This window comes from Malus sylvestris, chromosome 2 (genome assembly GCF_916048215.2).
Source record: "Malus sylvestris chromosome 2, drMalSylv7.2, whole genome shotgun sequence".
Classification (NCBI taxonomy): Eukaryota; Viridiplantae; Streptophyta; class Magnoliopsida; order Rosales; family Rosaceae; genus Malus; species Malus sylvestris.
The window spans coordinates 35,656,522-35,676,595 of record NC_062261.1 but is presented as its reverse complement, the minus strand read 5'-3'; the positions used below and the strand labels follow the sequence as shown (position 1 = coordinate 35,676,595).

Genomic DNA, 20,074 nt, shown 5'->3' with positions numbered 1-20,074 from the left:
GCCGGATCTTTTCCTAAGAATTTTAGAATCCCGTGATCTCATTCATTTATTATATATCATGCAATTAGAAATCATTTCAAAATTTAAAATTAAATACAAATAGTACCTAACGAATACTGACAGTATGATATAAGATAAACGGGTGAGATCATATGAAAGTATGAATTATAATGTTAAACATTTCCTTATCAACGTTATTGCTTTGTCTCTACAGGTCCTCTCCAATTTTTTATTGCCAATATGTATCTGGTAAAGTATAAATATTCATATGATGCAAACACTTACACGAAACAGTTGCCGACTTTCCTTTAGTTAGCTGTTTTATAAAATATGACGTCTTGAGTTGGAACTTCATTTGCTGTCTGTGTCACCGTAGGATGGTAGAATCTTTGTACAAGTGTTTGTAGAAATTCACGTTTCGCTCATTTGTTACTAATGGTAAGGGACTTTCTTGGGTACTCGGGAGTAATGGGTACTTCGAGTATTTTAACTGTTGGATTTTTGTTTAAAATTTTAAATTTCAAGCTCTAACGGTTAAAACATCCGGAATACGCGTACTTCGAAGTAGAGCTGATAAGATGAACCCAACTCGTTAACACGACCCAATACGCTTGCAAAATTTTAACTAACGGGTCTGGATTGTTCATGCTTTGGTTTGTGGTGGTTCTGTTCGTGAGGCCATGAACGAAATGGTTGACACGTTAATAGGACGAGTCATTTCGAGTTCAACTATTTCCACCCATAAGCTTAATGTGTTGAGTTTGGTGATCCATTAAAAGAATTAGTTCATGATGAGTCCAATCATTTGTCAGATCTACTATGAAGCATCCTAAAATTTTTGCTAATGGTAAATAGAAAAACGCTAAGGAGACTCTCAAAGTGAGACTCCCTTTTGAGAGTCTCCTTAGCACCACTGGCATTATTAGTATGAGATCCTTAACTGCGTAAGGGCAATCCATCTTGATGACGAATACCATGACAATGAGCAATAGAAACTAGTAGTTCCATGCCTGCTGGCCAAATCCGACCCAAGAAAATGGAACACTCGTTGGAAACTCACATCAAAAGTGAACGTTTAAGTTACACACTATAACAAGAGCCGTTATATTGTTTGTTCTAACTGGATCTAACAACTCTTGTTTCATGTGAACTTTAGATGTGCATTGGAGAAAACACACAAATGCTAAAGCTAAAACTTTTTCTTCTCTTCCTGTAAAATGTTTATGAACAAAATTCAAATATGGAAGCGCCGACTGAAATTACAAACAAATGAAGGAATTTACTACAGCCCAGGTATGCCCGAGAGTGCCCCAGTACACCCCTGTTCAATAAATTGGAAGCACTACCCTATTACCAGAGTCAATTTCTCAGTGGCTTAGCCTTGCGTATGTGACCCATACTATTAACAAGATCCTTCCGGGTACATACAGGGAACACGTTGATGTTCTTGAGCACTTTCAGCCGCCATAATACATATGGGAAACTAAGCTGGTCACGAGAAGTGAATCGAACCACCTCGTTGAACCAGAGGCACATAAATATATTAGTCAATGGTGTATGCTCCCTCACGATAACAGATGCTTCAGATAAAGCTGCACGGGTTAACGATGCAATGGTTCAGTATAGGAGCAAATTCAAGGCAATGAGATAACCGGCTTCTAGATCCCTTTAACTCTCAAGTATCTAAATAAGCTTGTGGCAGCAGAATGCAAGGAAGGGGATCATAACCCACTGTAAACACAAATTGTGAAAATATGAATCTGATGTAGACTGATGTGCAGCGGACCGGCATCCGTGTATGACAATGATGTGCAGAGGAGCAAGTCCAAATATGCAGAATTAAAGCAATCAACAGACTGGTTTTAAATTCCGAACAGATAGACAAGAAAACATGAATAAACAGATAAGAAAACTTGAATAAACAGATTGATTTTAAATTTCGACTTTTCTTCTCAAATTCAAATTTTAAGATATTTACACTCAGTAAAACCCAGGAGTAGGTCACTTTTCATGAAGAATTAAGGCAAGCAATAATGCATGCAGTAGGCTTAACTACTCCTACTTTGTACTCAACAAAGAAGTAAAGGAATTCAAGAATTGCTACTCAGAATTAAGAATTGCTACAATCATGACATAAATAGCAATATTTCATAAGAGAGATCAAGCCGGAACAAGTGAAAGAAAAAGAAGCATACCCTTCTTTCCGTTGAATCTCTTGTCTTCTGGCAAGCCATCATGTCGGTATTGAGTCAACTGCACCTCAACTTCTTCTGGTTTGGCCTTGTTTTTTTTTACAACAGCCTTCGACTCATCATAAACGCTACTCCGTGCTCCATGTTCTGAGATCGCAAGAACAGAATTTGAACGCCAAAGCAGGGCTTCGAGCACACCTAAAGGGTCCCTCCTAAATTGGGACTTTGAGTCTACCCAAATGGAATACTTTGCATGAGGAAAAAGACGATGGGGCAACATCTAACACCAGAAAAAAAATATACAAAGTCTCAGAGAAATATCCACATACACCTATTTGTGGTATGTGCCTAGCACTTGTAACAGAAATTTTGATATTTGACATTCAGCTTAAACCTACCATATCATGAATAACAGATCCAGCACCCCTTTGACTAATATTCTTCTGCTTAAATTATCATATTTTACTTTATTAATGTAATTACAGAAAATAGATTCAATGTTGCAAAAGCTTTCATGAATCATGAAAACAAAAATGTTTGGAAAAATAAGAAAATGACAGATGACAAAAGATAGCAACATGATCAGGATAAAATTTTCAAACTGAATTAAACAAACTAAATGAAAATAGAGGAAAAGATAACAATTTAACCTAACTTTGAAAGTTGTTACCTTTGGGATCTTTCCATTTAACCTTTGGTCCAAAAAGGGAAGATCTTTAACAACCACAACGCGCCATTTCCCAACAAATCCATCCCCATCAATTCTATGTTCAGCCGCTTCCTGTGTACTTAGAGTAATATCATCCCAAAAAGCAACATAGCAAACCTGCATCCATTCAATACCTCATAAGAGTATAGAACTTCTACCGCTAATTAGTAATATTTGACTGAAAGACAAAAACCTTTCGAAGTGATGCCTCTGACATTCCAATAGGCTGATAAAGATCATCTCCACCACCAAATGCACATGTGGACACTACAACCTTGCAACTATTCATGTACTCCTTGTCTTCATTTGAGATTTTAAACCCTCCATTTTCACTGTAGAAACCACAGTTCATAGTAACAGTTTCATTTACCTGTGAGAAACAAATTTCTAACTATATGAACACTGCCTCACAATACAAATTATTATTATTATCTTTGTTTAAAATCGGGCTCAAAGTAAAAACCTCGATGTTCTTCACAACGAAAATAGCATCTCATCAAAAACCAAAGAAATTAGATGCCTCTTAAAACTTGTCCTTTAACATGACAAAAAAAAAGGTCGTACCCAGTGCACAAGGCTCCCGCTTTATGCAGGGTCTGGGAGAGGTGAATGACAAAGACCAAATAAAATACTAAACCAGTTCAAAGGTTCAAAACAAAAATGCAGCTTCTTACCTTAAACGATTTCTCTCTCTGATCTAGTGTTTGAGTTCCAGTAAATGAATTAAATCTTGTGGCCTCTGGTTGCCCTTGAGAAAGACTGTTGTTCCCTCCTAAAAACGAAGTGTCATTCTCTGATCTGTATAATACTTTCTTAACAGGACTATCGGACTCTTCACGCACAGGAATTTCGAGTTGCTCAAGTTCTTCAGGAGATAGAATGTCCAAACAACCTACATTATCCGCAAATTTTCGGCACAGATCAAAATGTTTCAATACTCCAATTCTAACAAGAATAAATTTTTCCACCTACAGTATGCACAACCCATTTATCAGTAACACTAAAGAAACAACAAAACAAATCTCTCCGAATCGTAAACTGATAAGGGTATCAAGCAATGCATGATAAATGATAATCGACTTTTGCGTACTCACGTTAATCTAACAGGTACAATTCTAGCTCACAGTAACTGAAATTTACAACTTCATTAGAAACTATGCAACTTATAACACTATGTAGATTGCAAAATTGTTTCTTTATATTCTTAAAAAAAAAATGAAAAAGTAAAGATCTTTAACTCGTTCTTCACAAAATTCCGATTACCCATTTTTCAATTGCATCCCAAACGTATGGAAATTAAGCAAGAATTGAACTTACGTTGTCTAACGCCTCCAACAACCCGAGTCGTATGATCAAGCCGATTCAAATTCGCATCCGAGTTCTTCTCCAAACTCGGGTTCTTCACCGTATTGCGTTCCGACTCAACCAAACTCGGCTTCTTGCCGATCCTGGAAGCCTCGAACAGAAACAACCCGAGGGCCGGAATAAAAATGAGAAGCGCCCAGTACCTGACGAGCTTTCTAGCGATTCGGTGCTTGAGTCGCTGGCCGAGTTTCTTGCGCTTTCTTCGAACTCGGACTCTCATCCGGCCGAGCTCGTCCGCTTCGTCGTCGGAGACTGAGATTGATATGCTGTTGTCGTTGAACATTGACGATGGCTGCTTCGATCGCGGGAATTGATATCAATGATTGGAATTTGGAAGTGGATGTGGGGAAATTACGGGTTTACTAGATCAGATTTTTCAAAGTGTGACCTTTTTCCTGCTGTGAAGTTTCTAACGTTGGACACTATGAACTGACGGAATCGATTTTTCACGTTATTTCTTTGGTAATTTTATTATTTATTATTATTTAATTACCATTGAGGAGTGTATTTTTGCACTGTGAAGGTTCAAAATTAATATAATAATTTAAGGTAAGGGTTTCCAACTCGGTGAAGGAAAAATTATGAAAATAAGTTCATTTAAGTAACATCTATGCATGCAATTAAAGGCGGAATCATGTTTGTATGAACTCAAAAATAAAACATTTCTTATGAAATTCAAGGCCTAGTAGTTGGGGGGCTTTCATGCCCTTTATGTTTTCAAGTTATCATACAACTTGAGTTATTGGACTTGACATTCAAAGCCCATTAGGCCTTGAGGCCCAAAACTAATCCGAGGTTTAAAACAAACTTATTCATTTGATTAATTAACATATTAATTAATTCTAGCCATAAATAATTAAATCATTTAATTATCCTTACTTATCTCTGTTGTTTCTTCAATCTCTACCTTACACGGTATACGATCCGTTAAGTTCCTTTTAGTAAGGCAGTGGGTGATTATAACTCTTTAAATCGATTGTGAATTGAAACTTACTTTCAATTCTCCCTTTAATGATTATATACCCTTAGGACTTTCACAAACCATGAGTGACACCTAACAGTATGTCATGTCTACCCAAGCCAATCAGAAGAGGTGGAGAACCTATTTAGGGTTGGTTTGGTATTGCTGTGCTTTGAAAAAAAACTGTTTTCTACTGTGCTGTGAAAATAAGCAGTTGTGAAATAAAGCAGCAGAGTGTTTGGTAAACTTTTTTGTAAAAGTGTTTTTGAAAAAAAAAAGCAATATTATAGTGTTTGATAAACTTTTATGTAAAACAGATATGAAAAAAAAACTAATTTTCAAAGTTAGGTTTTGCAGCTTTGTGTTTTTAGTTTTTTTTTTCACCCAAAACTGTGAAAAAAAACTGAAGCTGAATATTTACCAAACATAAAAAAGCTCCCAGCTTTTTTTTATAGCCAATTTTTTTCAGAATCACCTCAGTACCAAACCAGGGCTTAATTTGGGATTACAATGCAATACGGTATTTCTCTAATACAATATTTTGACCACATTATTTGATTTGATAGTTTATTCATGTCCACTATCCAATGTGATTCTCTTACTTATATGATTACCTTGAATGTGATTTGGAACGACTTCCTAAATCTCATTCATACTCTGGCCAGAGATTTTTAATCATATCATAGAGTATTCTTCCTCAAACTGTTTGAAGGTTAGAGATCCCTTGTTGTGCATTCATTTGCTTCCACGACTAAGTGGCTTAACCCCAACTATGTCGTGGACACCCTTTGACTGTGTGACTTTGACATAGTCAAAGATCAATGACCTAACCACAAGACAACTATGATGCATCAAGTCAAATGACTACTTTGCATTATCCCAATCATGAGTTTTCATGTGACATAAGTATGAGAACTCCTTGTTGATTGTGTTCAGTGGACTCATTCTCTATTGAGCACCTACATGCTTATCTAGGTGTCAGTCACACCAATGACTTGAGACCAGTCACTCTCTCTAAGAGAAGACATAGCACGTACTAATCTTAACAAATTATCAATGCCCAATTGGCAATCCTATGATCAAGAACGTTTATGATATGTATACGAAAGATAATGGTCTCATGAATCTAACTTTTTTAGATCACATTCTCCCAATTACATATTCCTTGGACTTATTGTTTTAAGCATATAACATTGATATGAGATGGCTTTAAACAATAATCTTTGCCTTTTATATTAAACTGAATTAGTTTAACATGTGAAATGTCTGTAAAGTATCATCATATGATTAGTTTTAAGACACATTTCCAACACTCAAAATGAATACGCAAATGATCAAAAGTTTAATTTGTTTTAAAAGTACATAGTTTTTCAATTTGAAATGTATTTGCATTGTTTTAAGTATTAATGGGATAAAACGAGCGTGCGTTTGACACGCTTTGGAACTTAAACAAATAAACACATATAATATGCTAATAAGACATTAAGAATGAGTATTCAAAAGATCAAAAGAAAAGTAGACAGTTTTTCTATTTGGAGTGTATTTGCACTGTTTTAAGCATTTATGGAATAAAACGAGCATGTGTTTGACACACTTTAGAACTTAAGTAAATAAACAAATGTAATACATTAATAATATATTAAGAATGCATCTATTATGATATTAGACCGCATGCATCTTCTTTTTTTTTGGTAATCATGTACCATTGTAACGATGTCTTGGTATAGCCAAAATATTGGCAGCCGTTGTGAAAAATTATTAATCATATTTTAGTTATTTTTTATTATTTAAAAGATTTTTTTTTTACGATTGACAAAATAATTCATGATAGACGAACTCAAGAATAATTATATCAATTTTAAATCTTAAGAACCAAAATAATGAATTATGTTAATCTCATAAATTATTTTGATTAAAAAACCTATTTTTATTTATGTCAGTGTGACTTTATACAAAATCTCATTTTAACCTTTCCATTCTATTATGTGCATATTATTTCTTCGCAATTGTGATATTCTTTTGTTTCGCACTTTACCATATTACATGAAGTGACTTGAGTAAAACGTTAATTTCATTGACGTGGCATGAGCTATTGGGTCGTTTCAATAGTGAGTATAGGAATAAGTTAAGAAGTTACAATATTTAGGTACTCACTAGTAAATACTTTATATATTTACTTTTTATTTTGATCCAATAATATTTTAACACATATTTTATTATTTTTTTAAAATATAATAAACATGTGAATTAATTTTTCTTGATCTTTTAAAAAACAAAAAATATGGCCACTTAGTACTACAGTTTAGTGGTATTCTTATTCACTTGTGATTCTCCCCAAATACAAATTTGAGTCACATTATTGATAGCTCATTATAAGGTTTAGCCCACCTCCCCATCTGTAGATAATATCGTTAGTGAAAAAAAAGTTAAATTACATTTTACTATCTTAAATTTGAGGTCTATTACAATCTCATATAACATCTTCAAAAAATTTCACTATCATACCACCTCACGTTCTTTTATTTCAATATAATACATCTGTTACATTTTTCATCCGTTAAGAGCTAACGAGACTGACACATTTATGCCATGTGGCTGCCAAATTTATGCTACGGGACAAAAAATTAATTTTTTATGCATTAAAAAATATTATAATATTAACCCTTAAAAAAAAAAACCAACCAACAAACCCGATTCCCCCCCCCGCCGCGACCCTTCTCCCTCTCCTCCACTCTCTTCACCTCCCCTCTCTTCACCTCCCCTCCCTTCTCTCTCCCCAGAGACCCACCAACCCATCCATCCTCGTTCGTCGTCTGTCCGCTTTTCCCCCTCCGTTTGTTCCCCTCCCTTCCCAACCAAAACCACAACCCACTCCCCCACCGCCACCCCGATCCGACCCATTTCAACTCATCCCTCACCTCTCCACCTTCACCTCTCTGGTCCTATTCGACCCGCCCACAACGAGGATAATCCTAATCTCACAGCCAAACAACTGTTGCTCCAACTCTCCAGGCTGTCCGCGCCCATTGTTCTTGAATCTGGTTTATATTTTCAGTTTTTTATTATTTTTTTGGTTGGGTTTCCACCGAATTGGATTTTTTATTTGGGATTTTTTGAATTGGGGATTTTTATATGGGTTTGATTTGGACTCTTACCTTCACCGGCCTCCATTTTTTGATTTTTGATTTTTTTTTATTCTTTGGGATTAAGGTTGGGTGCAGGTTGATATGGGGAGAGAGAAGGGAGGGGAGGTGAAGAGAGTGGAAGAGAGGGAGAAGGTAAGACATAGGTGTGTGGGGGGGCTTGCGGTGGAGGTGGGGTGGAGTTGGGGAGGGGGGGGTGGTTGCGGGGGAGGTGGGAGTGGGGTGGGATGGGGTGGGTTTCTAGGTTGGTTTGTTTTTTTTTTTTTTTTTTTTTAATAGGGTAAATTATTTTTTTAATTAGTAACTTTTAATTTTCTCGATAGTTCTGAATGGCACAGCACCGATCTGGCAGCTCCACAACAACTCTATATAACAGGGCTTGCAAGGTCACTAATCTTCACATCGATCTAACTCATATAGTATATTTCATATAGAAAGATGGAGCGTTCCATGCGTTTGTTTTCGACTGCCTTCGTCTTTGTTCTTCTTTTGGTGGCTACAGGTAACCTAAATATATACATATTCTTCTCCAGCTAAATTGCCTCTTGTTAACATATTAATTTCGGACTTTTTAATAACCATAATTGGCAGGGATGATGGGACCAATGCTTGCGGAGGGTAGGACCTGTGAGTCTCACAGCCGCAAGTAGAAGGGAACCTGCCTGGGTAAAAGCAACTGTGCATCTGTTTGCCAGACTGAGGGCTTCCATGGAGGCCATTGTCGTGGCTTTCGCCGCAGATGCTTCTGCACTAAACATTGTTAATTAGCTATTAATTAATGATGAGATGATCATCATTAATCATACATGTATGATATATATGTGTGACATGATGAAATAATCGCTTAATTATCATTCCGTGCATGGATACCTACGTGCGTCCATGCTTGTGTGCTACTAGAATAAATTAATAACCCAATCTTTTACAGCTGGGTTATCATTAATTGTTCTTTTGTTCTTGTTTATTAAGTAAAACTATCACCGCGTGAGTTACTTTGTAATCTCTTATGGATATGTTCATTTTATGTAACTTCCCTATTTCAGAACAATGTCTTTGTATTACCCTACCGTTTGCAATGCAATAAATGATGAGTTTCTCGGTACCAGGATCACAGTTTATTAGGCCATCTCCAACCGAAGGGTCCAGAGGGCCAGAGGGCCGAAAATAGCCCTAAAACCGTCTCAAACCGAGAGCTAGGCCAGAGGGCTCGGGAATCTGGGAGGGCCCCACGGGATCGGAGAGGGCTGGAGGGCTGGAGGGCTGGCTGGCTATTTTTTTTTTTAATGTTTCTTATTTCTGTCGGTTATAACCGACAGAAATAATATAATATATATTATTTCTGTCGGTTACAACCGACAAAAATAACATTTTGAATTCAAACTTCCAACGGCTAGCGCCACTAGCCGTTGTAAATCCTTTTTTTTTTTTTATGAATTTAAACCTTTTTTTTTTCTTTTTTTTCTATAACTTCCTATAACTTCTATTTTACAAAATTTGTTTCAATTTTTTTTTAATTCTATTTTTTTCCTATAACTTATATTTTACAAAATTTGGTTCATATTTTTTTCATATAACTTCTATTTTACAAAATTTGTTTCATATTTTTTTTTTTAAATTCCATTTTTTTCCTATAACTTCTTGTTGACCCTAGAAACTACAAAGCCTACGTGGCGCGCATGCCGAGTAATTAATGAGCTAACTACGTCCTTCGGTGAATGCGGGGCGTGCCAACTCGTCGGCCGATGAGTAAATTTGTTGATGTTGCGTTGGGTCGCGCTACTGACTTCTGCGTCTTGCGATTGCGGCCAAGAAAGGAACACGTCTCGGCCTCTTGGGCTCTCGAACCTGAAGACAAGGTTACTATTCTTACGAAGTTCAATATCAAATTCGGCTTTCAATGTGCCGAATGTAATAACTGTAACACCTCACTTTGCCGAGAAGGCTGATGAGATGACCTCGACCAATAAGGATTTAGAAACCCTTCTCGACCGAGACTTGGATAGGTAATCAATTGTTCTCGCCGCAGTGCTGTTGATGCCAACGGAAGATACTGCGAGACCGACTGACTCTACGGTGACAGAGCTATCTATGCCGACTTAAGATATCACCGGTTGCTTCCACAGTGCTGTTGATGCCAACGGAAGATGTGTCAGCGAAAAAGGAAAAAGAAAAATCACAAGTTGTGAGAGTTTGCGCAGGGCAATTTTGTATTAATTTTGTAGGGCTCTCGACGTTGCACATCGCCTTGTATTTATAGGGCCTTGCGTACCCAAGTCGCGAAAACCAATTTCAATTGCACTGTGACTTTGAGTCCTTATTTGTTGCTAATCTTACGTCTTATCAAAACTTGTTATCATCTTGCAACCTGATGCCAAGGATATTCCACCATCAGAACCTTTATCCACGCATGCATAGTAACCTTTTCCGCCGAAGACCACTTATCAAATAATAATTAAATGATGAAATATAATCACCATTTACCAAGACAAGGCCACGTGTAGAATCATCTTTCAAGCACATCACCATTTTCACTTCACCTTTATCCCATTGTTCCACGTGGTCCATTGTCCAAGACTTGCAGATCCATGTGATAACATCCATCAAGCAACCTAACCTACTTAGGTTTTCTATTCACCATTATCAACAAATAAATGTTAGCTGTTGAAAGTCCATCACCACTTTCAACTAGGTGGGCATATTGCGATGGTCTCTTCAGACTCTAGACCATGAATAATCAGGTTGTGTGCAGGCCCTTGAAAATCGCACCTAAAGCCGTCACTTCAAAGACTCTCAAAAGAGACCATGTCCATTTCCAACTATACTTCCATTCTCATCCGTGCAAAACATGAGAATTTAATATATTATTAAGGGCTATTATCATGACCAAAAAATCACAATATTATTCCTTAAAAATTATCCCGACTAGGTCATCTTACAGTTAGAACTTCACTCACTTAACGGCCTCGATTGTTCGGGCCGATTATGTAATTTTGGGCTTAAACACTTCTATTTCACAAAATTTGTTTCATATTTTTTTTAAATTCTAATTTTTTCCTATAACTTCCTAAGCCATTATACAACTGTTTGGGCCCAAAATAACAGTTTGGGCCCAAAATAACAGTTTGGGCCGAGTGTAGGGTCATTCTCGGCCCTGGAGGCCTTGCGGCAAGAATATCACGGATCGTTCAGTATGTGGGCCTCCAAACCCAGGTCGGCTAGGTCATAACGCAAGAGGTCGAATCCTAGTGCAATAGGGACTCTCGACGAGATCAATAACCTAGAAAGCGAATCCGGCTCAGTTAAGGACTAGATTCGTAGTCCTAGCGGAGATAGGACTGGTCGAGGGGATGTTAATCCGGAGAAGGAGACCTAGTCCGAATAGGATTGGAACTCGGGCTCGATGTGTTGCTACTATAAATACAAGCCATTCAGCAACTGTAAAAAGCCCTACAAAATCAATACAAAATTGCCCTGCGCAAACTCTCACAACTTGTGATTTTTCTTTTTCCTTTTTCGCTGACACATCTTCCGTTGGCATCAACATCACTGTGGAAGCAACCGGTGATATCTTAAGTCGGCATAGATAACTCTGTCACCGTAGAGTCAGTCGGTCTCGCAGTATCTTCCGTTGGCATCAACAGCACTGCGGCGAGAACAATTGATTACCTATCCAAGTCTCGGTCGAGAAGGGTTTCTAAATCCTTATTGGTCGAGGTCATCTCATCAGCCTTCTCGGCAAAGTGAGGTGTTACAGTTATTACATTCGACACATTGAAAGCCGAATTTGATATTGAACTTCGTAAGAATAGTAACCTTGTCTTCAGGTTCGAGAGCCCAAGAGGCCGAGACGTGTTCCTTTCTCGGCCGCAATCGCAAGACGCAGAAATCAGTAGCGCGACCCAACGCAACATCAACAAATTTACTCCTCGGCCGAGCTCGGCCGACGAGTTGGCACGCCCCGCATTCACCGAAGGACGTAGTTAGCTCATTAATTACTCGGCCTGCACGCCACGTAGGCTTTGTAGTTTTTAGGACCAACAACAACATTAAATTAAATTAAGTAACATGAAACAACATTAAACAATATGAAACAACATTAAATAACATTAACCGACATAAAAATTATACAACACTAACCAACATGATTTTTAAATAAAATTAAGTTGTAGTTTTTAAATAATAAATTATGTTTGGCCCTATGGCCCTCGGTTGGAGACGGTTTTTTTTTACAGGGCTAAAACGAGCCCTTTGGCCCTCGGTTGGAGACGGAGGCAAATATGGCCCTGTACTGTTCATTAAAATATTAATATCTTGGAGAATCTTGGAGGGCCAGAGGGCTAAAATGAGCCATCTGGCCAGCCATCGGTTGGAGATGGCCTTACACTAAGTAAAATAATACAATTGGTTGGACATCTCAAGAAAAAAAAAAAAACAAAAAAAATTCAATCAATTGTATTATGAAACTTAGTATACCGAATCTTGTTCTTGACACATTGAAAAATGTCTCCTCTGTAGATGCAAAATGAGGACATTATTTTGACCTTATTATATAAGAATGAGGCAAAGGCCATTGGCCTGCCACGTCTCTAAGAGATGAGGTTAGAAAAGAGGTTTCCCACAAAGCTTCAGTACCAATTCTACATGTTTCTGAAGTTTTACCATGGAAATAATTTAGGGTTTGCATTAACTTTATGACAATGGTTGCTAGTTTGGCTCATTTTTTTAATTTTGCACACCTATTTTAATTATGGTCTTCGGTCAAAGATTATTTTCAATTTTTTTTTGTAATGACCAAACCAACTTTAATAAGAATGTAAAGATTGGTGTCACGTTAGTTGATATGTAACAACAAGATAGGCGGATCTAAACTTCTGGTCCTTGTGCTACTACCGGTAGTGCTCGTGGTAATTAATTTAGAGATTACTATTAATTGACTCTTTTAAAAATTAGAAAAAAAAAAAAACCTTCAATTCTATGTTTATTGGAATACTTTTAGACTTGTCCCCTTCTCTCTCGTACTAAATAATGAATTAAATTCAAGCTTTTCGATTCTCGAACAATCTTACTGGTTATGATTTTGGAGATGGCTAAACCCTAAACTATTAAGCCTAACTAGCTATAACATGTTCATGATCAAGTTAAGTGATGAGTCTGATGACTACCATTGGAGCAGCGAAGAAAAGAAGCATTTTTCACAGCACTGTAAAACTTGGATTAATTGACGTCATGTGGGGAAAAAGGACAGAGAGACATGACTGACTCACTCATTCATTTTAGCACAGAAATATGCATGGCTCCTGTTGTTTCCCTCTTTCTTTAGAACTTGTCTGCCCTTCCTCATCCTATCATTTTCCCATCCTCTTCTATTTATGGTCACGGTTAAATTACATCAATATTTTATATTTTTATTGTTTTTTATCTTATTATTTTTATATAAAAAATCAATATAAAATGTTGACGTGGCTTAACCGTGACCACAAAAATAGGAGAGGATGGGTCGGACTTGGATTGTCTGCCCTCCCTCATCACATTCCCTTCCCATCCTCTCTTATTTATGGTTACGGTTAAGTTATATCAACATTTTATATTCCCATTGTTTTTTGTCTTGTTATTTCTATAAAAAAATCAATATAAAATGTTAACGTGGCTTAACCGTGACTACAGAAATAAAAGAGATGAGAAGGGTATGGGATGAGAGAGCAGACAATCCAGATCCCTTTCTTTATTGTCGTTTATTTGTGAACGGCATGGTCCAATCACATCAGTAATAATGCTAGCACATGCACATATCTTATCTTCTCAATCTCCAGTCTATATAAGGGCTGCTAGGTTACGACTATAGATAATTAGATACATATAAATTATATAAGATGGAGCGTTCCATGCGTTTATTTCCAACCGCCTTCGTCTTCCTGCTGCTTTTGGTAGCCACAGGTAATATTTCTTTTCCCTCGATCTTGTTAATAACTTCGTCGCTAATATATATTATTACGATTTTAAGCAAGCATGTTAACCGTTTGTTGTTTGGAATAATTGTTTAAAGGGACGATGGTTGCTGAGGGTAGGACCTGCGAGTCTCAGAGTAACCGCTTCAAAGGAACCTGCGTGAGTAAAAGTAACTGTGCTGCTGTTTGCCAAACTGAGGGCTTCCCCGGTGGCAATTGTCGTGGCTTACGCCGTAGATGCTTTTGCACTAAACATTGTTAATTAGCTAATTAATTAAGCTAGTGATGAGCTGATCACTTATCACTTAATTATCAGTGGATGAATGGACGTAGGTACTTTGATACGAGTGTGGAACTAGCTAGAATAAGTTAATGGCCTTCACAGTTGGGTTGTTAACCTCGTATCCCTATTATGGTTCTTAGTGTTCTTGTTTGTTAAGTACCACCGTCGTGAGTTTTTCGTAATGCCGTACTATGTACGAATTTCAGTATTTCTGATGCCCTACGTTTGAAATGCAATTAATCATCATTTTCTCAAGAGTTCTGCTTTAACTTCATTTTATTAGACTTAGCCAAATTAACTAAAGCAACATAATCTTCCTCCACACCTAAAGTTCAAATCATGATCTATAATTTAGGTTAATTTGGTGTAGACGTACTAAAACTTGTGTAAAAACAATCATTTTGTTATAAGGATATGATCCTTTTAAGTGAGATATATGTCACTTCATTTACGTATAAAAAAGTGAATAATAAGTCAAATGTGCCTAAATTCAAGTATTCCATTTTTTTTTTTTTTTTGGGATTAAGGTTGGGTGCAGGTTGATGAGGGGAGGGGGGGTGTTTGGTTTGTGTTTTGCGGGGGAGGTGGGGGTGGGCCGCGGCCCAAACCACCCCTTCTTTCGCAGGCAACGCATCTGCTTGCAAAGGAGAAAATACATCATGGAAATTCCTGCAGTATGGCGCCACAAAATTTCCAGCTTTTTTTCCCTCACAATTAAACCCACTCCTCCGACTTTTCTTTCGTTGTTCCATGCTCCATTAAAATATAACAGTCTAAAGAGACTTTAAGAAAAAATTTGAATTACTTGGATCTAATAGAAGATGTGACATAAAACCGAGTGTAATGACGTTCTAAAATTTATATAGTCGACCCCACTTAGTAGGATAATACTTTATTGTTGTTGTGGTAGGTTCTTACTCTTCTTTGTCGACGTTATATTAAAATTTCCAATTTTAAGGATAATTATACTTTTTCTGAACAGTTTGTTGTTTTCCAATTTTCTTGCACAGTGAATTTGGTATCTGTAATTTTATTGTTTGTAAATTGTAATCAATCTCTTTACTTGTAAACCTTATTCATATAAGATTGTTTCGTTGTACGTGCCAAAGAGATTATAAGAAGAAAAGCAAGGGAAAATGAAAGGAATGGGACAAATTTACATGCCTTTTACTATGTTATTGTCAGACTTCGTGGAACTTCAAATTTCTTCACATCAAGAGGAACACAAGAAGACTTCAGAATCCTAAACGACGACTAAGGGAGAAAAAAACTCATGCCCTTATGAGAAGGGAATTTCATAAATAATAGTGGGTAGGAAAATAGCGTTTTAATTATATAACTTTTTATTGTGGGTGGAATTACAAGAGGAGGATAATTAAGCTCAATTAGGCTAGTAGAAATGGGTTGGGCTTTGATGTGCATCAAATTAACTAAGGTTATATGACTCAAACAACCTTAAAAGACTTAAAACAACTTTAAACAATCAAATTGACTCAAACTAGACACTAGAGATGACTTTGAACGAAAATTGATTTGATTATGACTCAAGACACTCAAAAACACAAAATAACATAGATTCTAACCTAATTGACACTTAAAGCAAATTGGGGTTTTGGTTTTGACGAATTTGAACTAAAACAAGACAGAAACTAAACTAGACAAATTTTGGTACGAATTTGGATTTCTAGATGGTTTGTGGGCTTAGCTAGAGGTTCTTTATCCACACATAACTTATATGAACATGAATCGATTTCCAGTTACTCTTTTGTTGAATTATGAACGACAATGCCCCATATTAACCGTGTCAATCACTAATTAACCCTCAGATTTTCCTTTAGTTATTGGATTGGATGACATCATTCGACAACCCAAAGCATTCTTCAAAAGTTCCCTACATGACATCATAATAAAGATACAATCAAAGATCATTACGTTCTGTGAAAATCATAAGCATTGACAAAGCATTCGTAACTATGACATCATGATACTCATGCCAGGAATTTAACTTAACGCGATCGTGACTAGAAACCTTCACTACTTGTGAATATAAGTTCCTAACGATTATGTGAAATTCCCTTATATTCTAGCATCAAATCCATGCATGCAAACTAAGTGTGCACCCTTAATCGACATACAAGAATAAGTTTTGAATAAAACAGTTAAGCAAATTGCATTCATGATTCACAAATTCATAACTGGATTTAATCAATTCATATTGCATATAAAATCATGGCTTCAAAGTCTCCCCTAGCTCATGTTCACAGCAAAAGAAACAAAATTGAATTTAAACATTGAAAACAAAAGATTGATTACACCTAAGAATGATCCAGCAATCCAAACTTGAATAACAACCATTCCAAGGGTCCTCCTTATTCTCTTTGGTGCGACACAAGAGTTGGGTGAAGGTTTGGATGGTGTATTGTATGTAAGAATGGCTCAAAGTGTGTATGGTGGTGTATGGATGAGTTGATGGCTACGACAAGGAGTGTTTGGATGTATTTTTGGTTGTGTTGAATGGTGGTGGATTGTGGTGGAAGATGGATGAAATCTGGTGAAGGATGGATCATTTGAATGGTATGGCAAAGGCTTTTATTTATAGGAGAAGGAAATGCATAGGGGACAAGGAAGGGTTATGACACAAAGTGAAAGGGAAAGAGGAAGTTATGACACGAAGTGAAAGGTAAAGAGAAAGTTATGACACAAAGTGAAAGGGAAAGTTTGATGCAACAAGGGGACATGAAAGGGAACACATGGCTCCAAATTCTTCCCTCCTTTATGACTTAATTCCTTCATCTTCTTAGCACATTCCTAGTCTCTTTTGGTCTTCAAATTCGTCTATCCACTTTGCTCCATGCATGTGCTATCCATTCCAAGCCCAAAACTGCTCCAAAATGCCCCAAAATACATTTTCTTGCCACTTTAGCCATTTGGACCTATAAACACACGAAAACTATTTAAAATAATAAAATAACAAGGAACTAACAACATAAATGCCAAGAAACAAGCTAACTAAGTCGTATAAATATGCTCCTGTCACTTATCACTTAATTATCAGTGGATGAATGGACATAGGTACTTTGATACGAGTGTGGAACTAGCTAGAATAAGTTAATGGCCTTCACAGTTGGGTTGTTAACCTTGTATCCCTATTATGGTTCTTAGTGTTCTTGTTTGTTAAGTATCACCGTCATGAGTTATTTCGTAATGCCGTACTATGTACGAAATTCAGTATTTCTAATGCCCTACGTTTGAAATGCAATTAATCATCATTTTCTCAAGAGTTCTGCTTTAACTTCATTTTATTAGACTTAGCCAAATTAACTAAAGCGACATAATCTTCCTCTACACCTAAAGTTCAAATCATGATCTATAATTTAGGTTAATTTGGTGTAGACGTACTAAAACTTGTGTAAAAACAATCATTTTGTTATAAGGATATGATCCTTTTTAAGTGAGATATATGACACTTCATTTACGTATAAAAAAGTGAATAATAAGTCAAATGTGCCTAAATTCAAATATTCATATTCCATTTTTTTATTTTTTGGGATTAAGGTTGGGTGCATGTTGATGAGAGAGTGGGGGGGGGGGTGGGTTAGTGTTTTGCGGGGGAGGTGGGGGTGGGCCGCGGCCCAAACCACACCTTCTTTCGCAGGCAACGCATCTGCTTGCAAAGCAAGGGAAAATGAAAGGAATGGGACAAATTTACATGCTTTTTACTATCTTATTGTCAGACTTCGTGGAACTTCAAATTTCTTCACATCAAGAGGAACACAAGAAGGCTTTAGAATCCTAAACAATGACTAAGGGAGAAAAAAAATCATGCCCTCATGAGAAGGGAATTTCATAAATAATAGTGGGTAGGAAAATAACGTTTTAATTATATAACTTTTTATTGTGGGTGGAATTACAAGAGGAGGATAATTAAGCTCAATTAGGCTAGTAGAAATGGGTTGCGCTATGATGTGCGTCAAATGAATTGAAGTCGTCTGCTATTGACTTTTTTTTTAAACAAACAATAATATTTACACTAAGGGGAAGATGGTGGGGTAAGCCTCACAATGTGTTAGTAATAATGTGGTTCAAATTTGCCTTTGGCGAGAATCGAACCGAACCTCTCACTTACAAGTGAAGAGGAATACCATTAGACTGTAGTACTAAGTGGCAGCCGTCTGTTGTTAACTTAAAAGATGCATTGGCTATATGGAGCCATATATATTAGTACTCCCACCAAATTGCAAGTTAGGCTAAGATCCATAAAAAATAAGACACATTACATAATTTAAAACGTATTACTATAATGGAAAATAAATTTCGTATTGTTTTTTCTATTGACCTCAGTCACGGTTAAACGGTTAAAGAAATACTTTAATTTCATAATAGTTCTGAATTTTGCTTTGTTGGTTTAGAATTTGTCAGCACAATGATATTTTCTTAGTAGTGAGTTGACAACGATGTTAAGATGCCTGATGTGTTCTTTCTTATCTTTCTTAGTGTTGTTTTTCAGATAATTATATCAGATCAAAGCATTATGGACCAACATATGTAAACTTATCTATTTGAGTTTTAGTCAAGTTCCTTGTATAAGGACAAGGGCTAGAGAATCTCTTCAATTATTGAGTATTGCCTTGAGTACCCAACTCTAATTTTATAAAGGTAAATTAGCTACAGTTGATCGAACAAACTCCTGGACAAATGCTCCTTGTGCCTGAATCGATAACCGTCCAAGAAACATGCTAAAATATGTTTCTTTTGAAGAAGGAATCCCTAACCACCCATCATGTACATTGTAATCCATATTATACGAGTTATGAGTTATTCACTATGATTGAGAAGGACATGTTAGCTACATTTTCATTCGGACCTTCTCATTTTTTTCTTCTTATCCTATAGTGTTGCTTAGTGATATAATCATCTGCTCTATAGATCACCATATGAAGATTAACTTTGCAAAAAGACAACTAAAATTTGTAAAGGTGAGCTAGAAAATAGAGTAGACGATTTATTAAATGAGGATTTACAAGACAATTTTAGATTTAGTTAATTTTTTCTTGCAGATGTGATTTTTAAAAAATATTCTAAAAATAACGTTTTCAAAACATAATAAAACATTACAGAATAAGAATAAATATCAAAAAAATACAACGAGAAACTCTAAATGAGCACGTTGCTAAGAAAGAAAAAGATCACCTTTTGTTTCAAAGATTGCATCACAGTCCAAACCCACTTATCCTCTCACCTTTTGTCCTTTCAATCTTTTTTTATTTTCTGTTTTTTCAAAAAAAAAAAAAAAAAAGAGATTGTACCATTAAAAATGAAACAGGAAAAACTGAAGAAAGTAACAAACACCCACGTACACATTTTTTTCACCATTTTCAGGTAACTGTTTTCAAGGGATAAGACTGATAACAGGTATATTTATTGGAATTTGGAGTAGGGGCTAATATTCTGTTATATTTATAGAACCAATGGCGTA

The 20,074-nt window shown here is 36.4% G+C and overlaps 3 protein-coding genes across 3 annotated transcripts; 2 read left to right on the top strand and 1 right to left on the bottom strand.

Annotated features, from left to right (window-relative positions):
* Positions 1-1,184: 1,184 nt before the first annotated feature.
* On the bottom strand, positions 1,185-4,776 carry LOC126598661 (probable hexosyltransferase MUCI70). The gene is made up of 6 exons (XM_050265023.1): positions 4,219-4,776; positions 3,576-3,793; positions 3,095-3,271; positions 2,863-3,018; positions 2,196-2,472; positions 1,185-1,592 (listed from the first exon to the last, which is right to left on the bottom strand). Exons 1-6 carry the CDS (start codon positions 4,547-4,549, stop codon positions 1,360-1,362), a joined length of 1,392 nt encoding a protein of 463 aa, XP_050120980.1. The 5' UTR covers positions 4,550-4,776; the 3' UTR covers positions 1,185-1,359.
* A 3,001-nt stretch (positions 4,777-7,777) lies between these two features.
* On the top strand, positions 7,778-9,475 carry LOC126598736 (formin-like protein 7). The gene is made up of 3 exons (XM_050265099.1): positions 7,778-8,268; positions 8,805-8,872; positions 8,962-9,475. Exons 1-3 carry the CDS (start codon positions 7,834-7,836, stop codon positions 8,990-8,992), a joined length of 534 nt encoding a protein of 177 aa, XP_050121056.1. The 5' UTR covers positions 7,778-7,833; the 3' UTR covers positions 8,993-9,475.
* A 4,710-nt stretch (positions 9,476-14,185) lies between these two features.
* Positions 14,186-14,853, top strand: LOC126598766 (defensin Ec-AMP-D2-like). Its single transcript, XM_050265122.1, has 2 exons — positions 14,186-14,304; positions 14,414-14,853. The coding sequence occupies exons 1-2, from the start codon at positions 14,241-14,243 to the stop codon at positions 14,575-14,577; spliced, it is 228 nt and encodes a 75-aa protein (XP_050121079.1). The 5' UTR covers positions 14,186-14,240; the 3' UTR covers positions 14,578-14,853.
* The last annotated feature ends 5,221 nt before the right edge of the window (positions 14,854-20,074 follow it).

Coding starts and splice junctions, on each gene's coding strand:
- LOC126598736 (XM_050265099.1), top strand. CDS start 7,834: ATGCTACGGGACAAAAAATTAATTTTTTATGCATTAAAAAATATTATA. Junction 8,269..8,804: donor GCCCATTGTTCTTGAATCTG/GTTTATATTTTC, acceptor TATTTCATATAG/AAAGATGGAGCGTTCCATGC. Junction 8,873..8,961: donor TCTTCTTTTGGTGGCTACAG/GTAACCTAAATA, acceptor CATAATTGGCAG/GGATGATGGGACCAATGCTT.
- LOC126598661 (XM_050265023.1), bottom strand. CDS start 4,549: ATGTTCAACGACAACAGCATATCAATCTCAGTCTCCGACGACGAAGCG. Junction 3,272..3,575: donor AGAGAGAGAAATCGTTTAAG/GTAAGAAGCTGC, acceptor TGTTTCTCACAG/GTAAATGAAACTGTTACTAT. Junction 3,019..3,094: donor CAGAGGCATCACTTCGAAAG/GTTTTTGTCTTT, acceptor GAATGGATGCAG/GTTTGCTATGTTGCTTTTTG.
- LOC126598766 (XM_050265122.1), top strand. CDS start 14,241: ATGGAGCGTTCCATGCGTTTATTTCCAACCGCCTTCGTCTTCCTGCTG. Junction 14,305..14,413: donor GCTGCTTTTGGTAGCCACAG/GTAATATTTCTT, acceptor AATTGTTTAAAG/GGACGATGGTTGCTGAGGGT.